This window comes from Lucilia cuprina, chromosome 4 (assembly GCF_022045245.1).
Source record: "Lucilia cuprina isolate Lc7/37 chromosome 4, ASM2204524v1, whole genome shotgun sequence".
In the NCBI taxonomy this organism is placed as follows: domain Eukaryota; kingdom Metazoa; phylum Arthropoda; class Insecta; order Diptera; family Calliphoridae; genus Lucilia; species Lucilia cuprina.
This window is the reverse complement of record NC_060952.1, coordinates 41,946,495-41,960,595: the sequence shown is the minus strand read 5'-3', so window position 1 is coordinate 41,960,595 and position 14,101 is coordinate 41,946,495. Positions and strand designations below refer to the sequence as shown.

Genomic DNA, 14,101 nt, shown 5'->3' with positions numbered 1-14,101 from the left:
GTACAATGACCCAGAGGCTTACATTACATACAACAATAACAACATATAAAAATACATACATATACAATGTACGAATGCAGCAACAGGCCTCCACCATAAAGATTTTTTTTGAAAACTAAATCGAAAATAAACTTTTATTGAATTGACAACAACGGGGAATTAATGTATTTTTTAACAATGTTAAACGAAAACCAAGTACGTATATGAATGTATAGTCGGGCATGGCCGACCATGTGATGTCCTACACCAGTCAGATGTTAAAAATGTTGATTATTAAAAAAAAATAAAATTTAATTTGTTTTTTAAATTTATTCCGGAATATTTTTACTTATTATTGATATTTATAGGGGTGTAGGTGCAACTATGGCCCTATCCTTATAAATATTGATAGAAGAATTTAGGTCTACTTTAAAGTTATTTATGTAGAGTTTATTCGTGTTATTAATGTTTATAACTGAATTTTGACTTTCAAGTCATTTTCTGAAGGGGAGTTAATATGGGGGCTAGAGTCAAATGAGGCCCTATCATTACAAAAATCGGTAGTGTCATTTAAAGTATTATAAAACTAAGTTCTACCGACTTTTGTTGACATTTAACTTAATTGTGAGAACAAAGGCCCTATTCGGGGGTACGGTTGTATGGGGGCTAAGCGAAATATTGGACCGATTTCAACCATTTTCAATAGCGTTCGTCTTTGGACAAAAAGAAGTATGTTCCAAATTGTATCAAATTATCTTGAAAATTGCGACCTTCAGTGTGCGCTCAAGGTTTACATGGACACACAGACAGACAGCTAAATCGAATCAGAAAGAGATTCTAAGCCGATTGGCATACTTGAAGGAGGATGTAGAACCAATATTTTTGGGTATTACAAACATCAGCACAAACGCATAATATCTTCCCCACTATAGTGGTGTAGGGTATAATTAAAGAGAAAATGTGATATTAAGCGACCTAAGAGTACATCTGTATTGGTACGTTGATAAGAATTTGATCGTGTACAATTAATAAAACCTTTAAGAATAAGAATGAATCCACTGGTCTAAGGATACGACTAGTAGGCGGACAGTCACGATGCAATATTAAGGGATCAATTAGAATATCTATATACAGACAATTTCAGGATTTCATCATGATAACTTTCAACCATGATACGGTATTAAGGTATTAGCTTATATGTACTTTTTTTCTGTCTAGTATAAACAGCTTATATATGACCGATCAACTAACTTAAAAATGTAGCATGTATGTAAACACCTAGAACAGGATACTGACAGATCGGTAAATGAGTTTAAGCTAGATCAAAAGAAATCCAATAAGAAATGGACGACCTAGATGTTGTAGTCAGTACATATACTGATGCAGATATATCGGACTAATTTCTGATTGGACTAAACAACTTATAGACAGTCAATTACTTTGTATTTACATATGTATATCCAGTATTTAATACAAATGGGAATTAGATTCACTTAGGCAAAATCAGTAAAAAGTATTGCTAAAGTGTATGAAACTTAGATAACAAACGAAAAGTGTCGAAAGTGGACCACGGCTACAAGTGGGAACCGTCTTATCTTATTAGTTTACTATTCTTATTAGTTTACATTGGTGTTATTGCAATCCCGGGGAACAGAGGGGTTTTCCAATACTTCAGTCTGGCCGGAATTAATAATTAGTTGCAATCTACTGCCTGGCTTAGTCCTTGCATAGATTGGAAAGTGATTGGGCCAGAGCACCACATAATCTGGTACTACAGGCGGCCAGTTTCCCGCAGGACTATGTCCTGACTGGTCAGTTGGTTGAGGTTATTTCGGGATCCACGTAGTGGCTGCGGTTTAAACCCAAATTCGCGGGAAGAGTGAGTTGCGGTTAAAAGACTGATGTAAGGAAAAGTCAATATTGCAGGATAAGTTTGGTGCTGTTGCCGAAACAACAGATACCCCATAGAGGAGTAACTGTAGGACTAACCGTTGGAAATGAGTTGGTATTAATTGTATATGTTACGGTGGGGTTCGACGGGACTCACCAACCCGTCTACCTATAATAAATGTCTCATATGTTTTTCTCTTATGAATGTGACGTATAAATGAGATATGTGCTGGGTTTGTATAATAATGGATGAAAAGTATCATATAAAAATGATACCATCCTATTTTCCTTCCTTGTTCAGATATGTTCAGAGTATACTCTGTTCATATCAGAATTACCACAGTGTATCCCTGTTAGTAAGAAAAAAGTTTCGGCTTATTTGATGGATTCGTACTTCGGTTTACCGGTTACGTCGCTAGGTGCTGTTGCCGAATCTGCGTAGTTGTAAACGGAAACGATGTTTTACATCTCGGAAGTTAAGCAACGGGGCAGTAATGGACATCGATTAAATAGCTCGAGTACTTCAGCAAAGTGCCACCTGAGTTCTTCATTGAAGGATTCAGAGGCGATGGTAGACCGTTGTCAAGTCTACCCAGTGGATGAAAAAGACCACCGTGGGATAGGGCATCATGCCAGGTAAAGCACTTCGACATTCATTCCAAGAAATTCCATTATACGCTCATTTTCAAGTTTACTGTCTCATCCGTTTAAGTAGACAGTGGAATTTAAGAGCAGCATAATATCCTTCTTCTCTGCTGTCCTAGCTTAGTACCGGTTTAAAAAGGAGGGGCTACATTCCACTAAATTCGTCAGGGTGCTAACACATTGGTAAGATGCCAGTTTATATAGTGGTAGATCATAATTACTCTAAATGAGGGCAAATAAAATTAGACAAGAAATTTTGGTATGTATTATTAAGAAAGTGTTACCTACCACTCCCCTCGACACCCTCTTTATTTACCCGACCCTTTAGAAATTTTGTTGAAAAAGAATGCAATATACATATTTAAACATTTATTTAGTTTATTTTTTATTTATTATTGTATTATATTGACCATCAGTTAAACATTTGTGTTTCTTTATGTCGCTGACGTTCGTCCCAAAAGTTTATATTGTCTAAAGCTGCTACTGATTGTCTGTATGATGTTGTCGATGTGGACTGCAGCGAAGTAGGTCGACGTCCATCAATTTTTTCATATAGACGAATGTATACATAGAGAAGAGAGAAAATATATATGTATGACATTTAAAAAAATATATATTTTTTTGAAAACAATTGTTACAGACACGCAGAATGAATATCATTAAAGTAAATATCTGAAAAACAATGATGCATATTTTAGAGACTTAAAAGGGTTTCAAAAACAATTATGTCTTTTTGCAGCAGGATATGATTTCACAAATAACTACAAAATTATAATAAGTTGAGTAAAGAAAAGAAACAAATGTTTTTTTCTCAACAAGAAAATAAGTAAAACTTTTCCTAAGAACTCCTATAATCCAAGCATGTACTTCGAATACAAAACAACTATATAATTACATCTTTACAACGTGGGAAGTTTAAGTATGTGATAGAAAAGATCAATAACATGAAAAAGAAAATTAATTAAAATTCATAAAAAATTAACTCAACATCAACAACAATATTGTCATCATCTTCTTCTGGGACTATTTTCTTTTTTTTATAAAAAAAATCTATTGATTTTAATTCCAGTTTTCTTTATCATCCATAAAGGGCAGCGACAGATTATGTTCTCTACTCTTAACATTTTCTAGGTATTGATTTTACAGGTAAAAAAAAAAAACTGTAAAATTGTTTTAATTAGAACTATTTAATTCAGTTGTTTGGTATGCCCATAACTAGACAGTAGTATGTTGTTGTTTTTGTTGTTGTAAAATTAACGTATTTTAGAAACAAAAAATAAACCAGCAATACAAGTTACATAGTCACGTAGGCCTTTTTTCACTGACTCTGACTTGGACAGCTTAAATGAAAATTATTGTTTGTATAAAGGAAAATAGCAGGCAGCGACTTAATGCTTAAACTCTTATGAAAACACACGGTAGTGTATTGATTGGAAAAAGAATGTGTTGAAATATTTAAAAATTGATGTTTAAACAACTATAACAAAAAAAAAACACAAATTAATAAAATAAATCATTTTTTCTTAGTCTTAGAATAAAAGGGATTTAAGAAATAAATAATGTTTTTATATAGAGTGAAAAAACTATGTAAGATCTTTAGGAACGAACATATGCGAGTTGAGAGCTACTAAGGGGTTAAATATTTGAAGTCACCTTTCTAAATTCTGGTTACAATTTTGAGTTGTTGTTGTTGTAACAGTTTAAACTATATAATTTTTTACTCTGGGACTGAACAGTTGAATATGTGTAATGAATATAGGGACCCTGTATTCATGCTGAACATATATTGGGACAACACGGTCTAAACGGGACGTTAAACCGCTCAGTTGTGCCAGAGCAACTCTTGTTTTCGGAAGTTTTCTTTGTTATAGTTGCTTCTGCAATGGGCGACCTCTTAGAACGACATTAACCTGAAACCACGGTATTGATGACGTCTGATTGAATGTCATTTAAAGCTGGTGTATACGAATTCAGATTTGTATGCTCTCCTCTTACACACTAAGGTCCTTCCTGACATGTCTTGGTGTAGCATCCAACTGTATACTGTTAAAGTTTAGATAACACCTCCGGTAACATCCCAAGAACTGTTTAGTAAGAAAGACATTAGTTTCTTTGACTGAAAGGATCTTCGTTTCATCGTTTAGATGGTGCGAGGTTATTTGCATGCAGTACTTTACTGTCCGTATGGCAGCTTTGAATATCACTCAGCGAGGGAGACCTACTAGCATAATAGACCACTGACCGCCCAATTCTTTTATCGTTAGCCAGCAAGATTTCTTTATCCATTCCCCAAGTGCTGGCACTTTGAGGACAATGTTTTTACTTCAAAAACACATTTGAGGTTGTGCTTCACATTGGTTACCATTTACTCACTCAATACAACAAAAATAGAATAGCTGCAGCCTTATACTGTCTTAATCATTAATATTTATCAAAGGTAAATAGAACAAATTTTGTGTGAATATTTGATTTTTAAACCTTTGATAAAAGTTTATGAATATGGTCCCAAGTTTCCCAGCCAATTTTTGTGCTCGAATCATGGAAAGTATAGTACTTTTGCATGACAAATTGCAATTAAATTAAAATGGTAACTGAGACTAAAAGGATGAGTGTAGTTTTATTAAATAGTTTAGTTGTTGGAACTGTTTAGTTGCTTCATTATTTCGATCAATTAAATACAACCAGAAATTTAAGATTCGAGTGCTATCCTGTGACGATAATATTTAAAACTTTGTATTTAATATTCTCTTGCGATAAACGATTTGTGTGTTCATAACATCTGAACAGGTTCGAACATCATGAAATTTTTGGAAGGTACGGTTTGTGACAGAAAAATGCCTTACAACGTTGGCAAAAAATGTCTTACAACCGTGTGACCTTACAATTTTTGTCTTTCTACATCAACAGTACGGTTGTCAGATCATACAACGTTGGCAGAAATTTTTTCGGAAAATGTTTTACAACCGTAAGACATTTTTTCCACACTTTTATCTGACAACGCTGTGAACCATGGATGACAAATTATATTTTCAAATTGAACAAAACCGCATTTAAAAGGGTACTTTTTGGATCAGATTGTCCAAAATTTATATCACTCAACAAACTAATTAATATTTTTAGTACATTAGTATTAGCACTAATCCATTGACAAGACAATAAGTAATTCTATTGAATAGACGAGGATGGGGCTAGTCTATAACAAGACAATAAACTAGTATATAGAGTTTTTATACTAGACCAAAGATTAATTTAGAAATACTTCTAGTCTACGTAACAGTAATTATACTGGCCCATGGACCTCTCTATGGACTGAGGATAAAAATAGCCAAAGAATAGAATCGAAAAAAAGTAAAACTAAAAAGTATTCTATTTGTTAAATGTTGCCTGGTTATAATATCTTACAGGATTTTTTACAATATCCTCATCCGAAATTTAGTAAAAATTTAACCAAATCAATAGTTCTTTAAACTTTGTGTTAAAAATACATTTTTTAATAATAATTTTTATATTTTAACATTTTTACAAAATGTGTTATTAATGTACCATAGTTCTTTTGAAGATCGAATTGTACCAAAAAAAATTTTGCCAATCCTGGTGTGAACTGACAATATTTGTTTACATATAATTTTATTCTTCTAATGCTAATAATTTTATATCACACTGCCAGATCTCGCAACGTTAACAAATATATAACAAACTGTTAGATTATTTTAACCCTTTTACGTATTCGGGACACCAGTTTCCCAATTTTTTTTTTTAATATTTCTCGATTAAGAGCTACAACTACAGTAATGGTTATTTAAAAAATACGTTTTTGATAGAATTTAATGTCACTTCATACTAAAAAGGATAATATCCTTCGAAAACACTTTTTCCATTTTCATGAAAAATTATCAATACACGTCAAAATGAAGTATATGTCAAGTCATTTTAATAAAAAGTACAGCGGTTTAATTTTGTGCGTGAAAGGGTTAATTAACAGCTCAATCTGTGCTTAGTCATATGCGCTTCTGGTAGGTAAATCCAATTCTTATTTCTTCTTTTTCTCTTCTAAAAAAATCATTGCAAAAAGAGAAAATTATTTTGGAAGAAACCTGGTACCCAAATCTTTTCAAAACTTTTACGAAAGTATCAGTTATATGCCCATATAATCTCAACCTACTTCTATAGGAAACCCCTATAAAAACTGAATTACAAATTTGTCATTCCGTTAGTGCTATGTTTAAAAATGCAAACCAAATTCTCAATTTTTTACGTTACACATGGATACATTTGCGCAGTTGCCACAAAATGTAAATTAATACCAAAAAGCAAAAATATACAACCCGAGTAGGTATTTTCAATCTCAAATAATTTTGCAGTTATTACTACAAATAATACAAGAGGCAAAAACTTCAAAACTATAGCAAGCTTAAGAACTTGCTCACGATGAGGTCATTGAACTCATAAAGAAAAATACGTTGAGCAAAAAATCTGTCGAGCAAAGAGGGTTGTTGGCGAAGAGAATTTCAAAATAGCGGAAGAAGCAGCAGCCTCCTTATAATAGCAACAGAAAAAAAGCCGACGAAAAGTAACATCAAAACAAAAACCCTCAAAAACAAACATTAACGTACATATGTTTTAAAAACAACAAACCAAAACAAAAATATATTTTCTGATTATACAAGTGCCAATTCCAAAATATTCCTATGGAAATGATAGCAAAAGAAATTCGCTAAAAAGGAAGCAAAGGAATGAAAAGATATTATTTAATTTTTTTTATTATAAAAACAATATTTGCTGTTGTTTTTTATTTCATTAAGATTAGATAAGATTTCATTTGTTTTTAATGGAAAAAAATACATAATTAAAAAGAAAAAGTGTGCACGTTTTGCACACTTTTAGCAACAACAAATAAAGAATGAAAGAAAAATGAGCGCTAATTTTTTCGCCTGCAAGGGTTGTATTTTTTTACGATTGCTTTTGCTATTGTTTATAGAATTTTGTTGCTATTTTTGTTAAACAGTTTTCAGAACGTTTGAACAGAGATTCTTAAATGCCCATTGATAAATGGGAAAATATCATATGAATAAACTTTTAAAATAACAATTAAGCTATACACCTATATACACGGTTTTCATATCTTACTACGTTGGCGGATCAGACAATGCGATGGCAATATACTGATAATGTACAATTATTTGCAACAGGTAAATTATCACTCCAAACGGTTGTAAGAATATCATACAATTTCATTGGCAGACAAAAATTGTCAATTTACACTGTTGTCAAATTGTTGTATGACAAAAGTTGTCAGATCTTATTTTAGCTGTATGTAATCTTTTAATGTACCGTGTTGCCAATATAAAACATTTATCAGATGCATAATATTCGTACATTTGATACAGCTTATGTTATATCATGATGAGTCAAGATTGATGCTTGAATAGTATTACCAAATTATTCAAATTTAATTTCAAAATCAGTCATAGATTTGCGCAACTGATATCACCGAATCTTAATTCCTCTAAATAGCATAAAGTCCTTTTTTCTCTAGCAAGAGAAAAAGGTTATGTACTTTTTTATAATTAAATGTAATTGCTGTCAACACAAGTGACAAACCAGCAACAATTGATACAACAGCAGTAGTAGGGTTCTATAGTTGAAACGAAAAGTCGACTTTTTGCATTTTATGAAAAGTCGACTTTTCGACTTTTAGTATTTTATGAAAAGTCAACTTTTCGACTTTTTGTATTTAGTTAAAAGTCGATTTTTCGACTTTTTATGAAAAGTCAACTTTTCGACTTTTTGCATTCAGTTAAAAGTCAATTTTTCGACTTTTTTCATTTAATTAAAAGTCGATTTTTCGACTTTTAATATTTTATAAATAGTCGACTTTTCGACTTTTTTCAACTTTTCGACTTTTTCCAACTATTTTCGCCTTTTTCCGACTTTTCGACTTTTTGACTTTTTCCGACTTTCGACTATATTCGAAGTTTCGACTTTTTACGACTTTTTCCGAGTATTTTCGACTTTTCGACTTTTTCCGACTATTTTCGACTTTTTCCGATTTTTTTCGACTTTTTCCGACTTTTTTCGACTTTTTCCGACTTATTTCGACTTTTCGACTTTTTCCGACTCTTAACGACTTTTCGACTCTTAACGACTTTTCGACTTTTTCGACTTTTTCGACTTTCTGACTTTTCGACTTTTATTTACAAAGTCAACTTTTCGACTTTTTTCATAGACGATAGTCGAGTTATCGATTTTTTTGGACAAAATGTCGATTGTTCGATTATTCGAAAGTCGATTAATAGAACCCTAAGCAGTAGTCATACTCTTAAATCATTTTCATAAGCTAATAACATACATTGATCTTTCGAATAAAAACCATTATAAATTAAGGTATACATTCTAAGGTTCCTTTTTCCAGTGGATTAACGCCTATTTTATATTTTCTGTTTTCTAATTTCTTTTATTTTTCTAACGTAAATTATCCCTTTTCTTCTAAAAAGATTTCCAAACCAGTTTTAACAGTTTGGGAACTCAATATTTAATATTTATTCTTGTTTTTTTTGTTATTTCCATTTGGTTTATTTGTATTTATAAAATAAATTATTATTTCATTTAACTGTGTTGACGTATGAATGATTTTTCTTTAGTATTGGTAGATTTGTTTCCGAATATTTCTTTTCTATTACACTTTTCATTCTATTTCTACTCCATTATATATTTTTTATAGCTTTGAGTTCTTCTTTTTAATATTTTTTGCAGACAAGGTCTCGGTCAATGTGACTTTTACGAATTTTTTGTTTTTAGTTTTGCAATTTGTCTTACGAAACTTTTATTGTTAATTGCGAAAATTATGTGTTTTAAAGAGAGTAAACTATTTTTACAATTTAATTAAAAATAAAGAGTGTTTAATGACCTTTTTTAAAAATATTTATCAAGGGTTTTCAAAACAAATTTAGCATAAAGATTTGTTTAAAAAAATTATACTTTAGATAACATTATTAAAAACTGAACATGCTATATTTAATTGTCTTACAGTGTAAAGTTTGTTTATCATCAAAAAAGTTATTGGTTTATTAATTTTTATAAACTTTAGACTTTTGTTATGTTATAATCAAATTAAACTTAACAAAATTAATCATCTCTTAACTTTAAAATCATATACAAATGTTTTTAGTATCGAGAAAAAAGAACATACAAACATTTTTCCACGAACTCTAGAAAAGCACATTTCTTAATTTATGTTTTTTAAGAAATGGTCCATAAAAAAAGCTAATGATGAAATTGTCTGACTTTTTTTAAAACTTTTTATTTATGGGAAATTTTTGACAATTTTTTTATCTAAAGTTTGTATAAACGCAAATGTCATATGTACTGCGGACTGCGAACTATCTACAAAAACTCCACCTGTTATCACTACTTTGAAAATCTTTAAACTCTTAGGGCAAGTTTTTCTGTAAAGATAATCTTCATACTTTGGTTAAACCTGGTTTAATATATGTTTCGTGTTTTTCAGTTATCAGTAAAGTTACTTATTATCTTAGTTTAACTGAGTGTAATTAGCCAATTAAACTCAAGTTATATGTGAGAAAACACAATTAACAAAAACAATAAAACAATAAAACAATGATTTTGGAAAAACAAAAACCTAATATTTTAAGTAAATTGCAAATTTCTGATATGTTTTGTTATATTTGTTATTGTTTTAAATGTTTATTTAACATTTTTCCAAAATTTTCCATTTTACAAAAGTTTTGTTTGCAAAAAACAGCTGTTCATTGTTTATGTTTTTGTGTGAAAAGTTGGCAATATTAACAAAGTTAACTGAGCTTAAATCTAAAACTTAAAAACACAATCATCGGTTAAAGTAAATTTCTTCCGAGTTTAATCTAACAGCAAGTTAAGCCTAGTTTAACTGAGGAGTAAGAAACCCGTCCTTAATAGCATCCTGATTATTTTTTCTTTATAATATCGGCCATAAAGTCTTCGACCAACACTGAATAGTATAAATCCGAACAGCTTACATGCAGTGCTTTCTTGTAGAGCATTACACTATATTTCTCCGAATACCTATATGACAATTGTATTTAGCCAAAAATATTCCTTACCCCGTACCGGAGTTCATCTTGAATCCAGGGGTAAATACTTCACAATATTCAAATAGTAAATAAAATCTTATCCAATCCTCCCCTTTTTTAACTTATAAGAATAGGGTCATAAGCAAACCTCAAAAATCTACATGTTTCATTGACGCTCCACTTATAAACCCTTAATTTCAACCAATAGCAATGAGTTAAATGGACATGTATGTATTTCAAATCTGTATCTATGGGTTAAAATTACAAAATAACTTAACTATTCTTACAAAAGGGAACAATCAGGACCAAAGTAAAGCCGAAATCGGCTACCTGTAATAATACAATGCCAATTATTTTCGATAGATTGAAATTATTATCTCTCTATATTATAATTCTTTTTTAAATGAATTAACTGCAAAAACTTTCTCTTGGGCCCAAGTTGATAGATCGTTTAACGCTTCTGCATAACTTCACTCGTTGCCAGGAGTAATTTACTTTGGGTGTATCCTTGTAGAGGTGTAGTTTTACCTAAAAAATGTATTTCTACTATGTCTGTAATTCTACAATGAGGATTTTTATGAGTAGAATAAGTAGTAGAGAATCTATAATTTCAATTGAAATATAATCGAAAGAAAAACAGATTTTTTGAGTTCAAATAAAGTTTCTGAAAATCAGCTAATCAACAACATATCCGAAATCTTACTATGAAGATTTTGGTTATATTATTATCTATCATTTTACGACTTCACAACTAAAGCCTTATTAAAAGAATTTCGTCTAGTAAGAAGAATATGGAATTTTTATAAAATGTAATACAAATGGCAGAAATAACACATAGATTAAAATATAATTTCAAACTATTCAGCGCTGTAAAAGCGAATCTAACTAATATCTTCCAGATGATAAAACAAAGGTTATTTTAAAGTCATCAGATTGGATTTCCGATGACGTAACAGATGTTGCCGAAATACATTGAAAAACTAATTCCAAATTGGAAATTCTTTAGAAAATATATTTATTTTGGTTTCTATATTTAAAATTTAAATGAAAACCTAAATTAAATAATTTATAAATAGTGTAATTCTAATTCTTTTTTAAATATTTAATAATATATTTTAAAAATTTCAAAATTTCAAATTAATACTAAAAAAAAATATTTTCAAAACTAAAATCTAACAGAGAATACCAGAATTTTCTCGAAGCTGACTATCAACCTGTTGCTGGGAGCAACGAAATCTCACAGACAATTGGATGATAAAAGAAAATAAACAAACAAAAAAACTTACCGTCTTTTCTCTTTGGGTTTACCGCTGGCTGTTAAAGCAACGGCAGAGGAGGGTGCAGCCGTTGATGCATCAGCATTAGAGGTTATTGTAGTTTTGCACATTGCTGGAGTTGTTGATGAAGACGATGTCGATTCTATAGATTTGTTATTTAAGGCCGAGGCCGAATTTTTACATTGAATATTATTATTACTGTTAATTGTATCCACTATTTTAGGTTTTGTCACCATTATTGTTAAGAAGAATTTTCATTAATTCTTAAATTCAATTTAATAATTAAACACAAAAATTAACACAAAATCACTTGTTAGTTATAGGTTGGTAGGTAGGTAGTATTTATTTATTTTTTCAAGAAATTTACACCAGGAATAGTTGTACTCAAGATACACGATATTTTTTTTTTCTTAAAAGAATTTTAAATTATTCGAGATCTTTTTCTAATTTAATTCTTTAAACATTTTTTTTATGAAATAGAGAAAAAAATTATAAAACAATATTAAAAAAAGAAAACAAACACACTTAAGTTAAAAAAATGAATGATTTGACAGTATTTTATTATTGTTATTAGTTGTTGTTTTTATAGTCGATAAACTTGAAAAAATAATTAGATTTTTTTCTTGTTTTTATCAAATATTTTGTTATTTTCCTTTAAAAGAGGAGAATTATTCCACACACATGCGTTTATTTTTTTTTTTATTTTCTATTTGTTGTTTCTTTTTTATATAAAACACAATTTAACAGCAACAAAAACTGCACTTTTTTCTCTTTTTTTCACTCTACAATTTTAATATTTCTTTAATTTTTCGTTTTTTGCTTTAAACTAACTTTCTAATTTAATTTTTTTTTCAATAAATTTCCTGCACTTTTATGACAATTATTTTTTTGTTATTAATATATTTATTAGATTTAATTATAACTTTGTTTGGATTATTTATGTTATAATAAAGAAAACAAATGGTTTCGTAAAAGAAAATAAACAGAGAGAGTAAAATAAAGATTATTATTACTTAATCACATGCAAAGTGACGACACAATAAAAAATATTTTGGAAAAAATTTAAAAAACACAAGAGACACTCACATATATTGTTTTTTGTTAATTTTTTTACATTTATTATATACAGTAAGATATGATTATTGGTGTTCTCTGGTTTGTTGTTTGATTGGTGGATTTGTTTAAACTTTTTTCTTATAGGTATATTTTTTTAAATTATTATATTTTCTTAAGAAAGCACAAATATACAACACTCACTACACTGGCGGCTGCTGGTTAATTGAACTTTCTTTTCTCAATTATTTTTATATAAATTTTAAATAATTTTTTTCTTTATATATATATATGAAAGGGTTTCTCACTATAAATATGATTTTTATTAGCCCGTTTCTGTTTTGTTTCACTTTGTTTTTGTTGTTTTATTGGGGTCATTTACAAAAACGCGTCAAAAGTCCTTGTTGGTTTGGTTGGAATTTTTTCTGTTCCAAATTGTTCGCGATTTCACTTTTTATTTTTGTTATTTTTTACACTAGTTTTTCTTAGTTTTATTTTTATATTTTGTTTTGAAGACATTATCTGAAAATTTTCAAATCATTTTGCTGATTTTTAAGATTTTCATATCCAATTTTTTTCTCAATTCAATTAATTAAGATTTCTTTACACATCAACATTTAGATTTCACGAAATGTTACACGAAATTGAAACTAAAGAAGAATGTATAAAACTAAGAGGTGTATTTTGATTTTAGGGTTGGTATTTTTGGTACTTTATGTCAGCAAGTGAGTTGCCAACTATTTATGGTAAGGTAATACCAAGTTGATGCGGACCGTTTGAAATGTGATAATTTGAAACTGACAGTTTTGATAAAAATTCTATAAAAATAATTATTAACAAAGAAAAACTAAGCATGTGATTAAATAAGCAAATATTTTCACTTTTAAACGTAAAATGCAACGCTTTTAACAAAATTACAACAATTATTCTTCCTTGCTTTTGTTGATTTCTTTTTAAATGTTTATTTTAAAAATATAATGCTTGAAAATGACAAAATGGTTAGAATTTGTATTTAAATATTGTCTTTAAATATGTGTATGTTATGTTACAATTGAAATTTTTTAAATAACAAAAATAACATAGACCTTTTGTACACTTTTTAATTATAATTCTTTATATTTGATCAGGGTACACTAAACAGGTATATGCATCACTACAACAATACAAAAACAACATGTATTTTGTTTT

General features: G+C 29.5%; 1 protein-coding gene across 4 annotated transcripts in view; it reads right to left on the bottom strand.

The window, feature by feature from the left end:
* The window catches only part of LOC111680930 (protein similar), a 206,076-nt gene extending 192,514 nt beyond the window's left edge, over positions 1-13,562 (bottom strand). Inside the window, exons 1-2 of one of the 4 annotated variants that reach the window (XM_046948397.1) lie at positions 12,947-13,562; positions 11,870-12,314 (exon numbers count right to left, since the gene is read on the bottom strand). In XM_046948397.1, coding sequence (XP_046804353.1) covers positions 11,870-12,096 — 227 coding nt within the window. In that variant the 5' untranslated portion in view covers positions 12,097-12,314; positions 12,947-13,562. Of the gene's footprint in view, positions 1-11,869; positions 12,387-12,946 lie in introns of those variants that run through there. The other 3 variants (XM_046948398.1, XM_046948400.1, XM_046948399.1) reach the window with 3 other exon arrangements.
* Between the last annotated feature and the right edge of the window lie 539 nt (positions 13,563-14,101).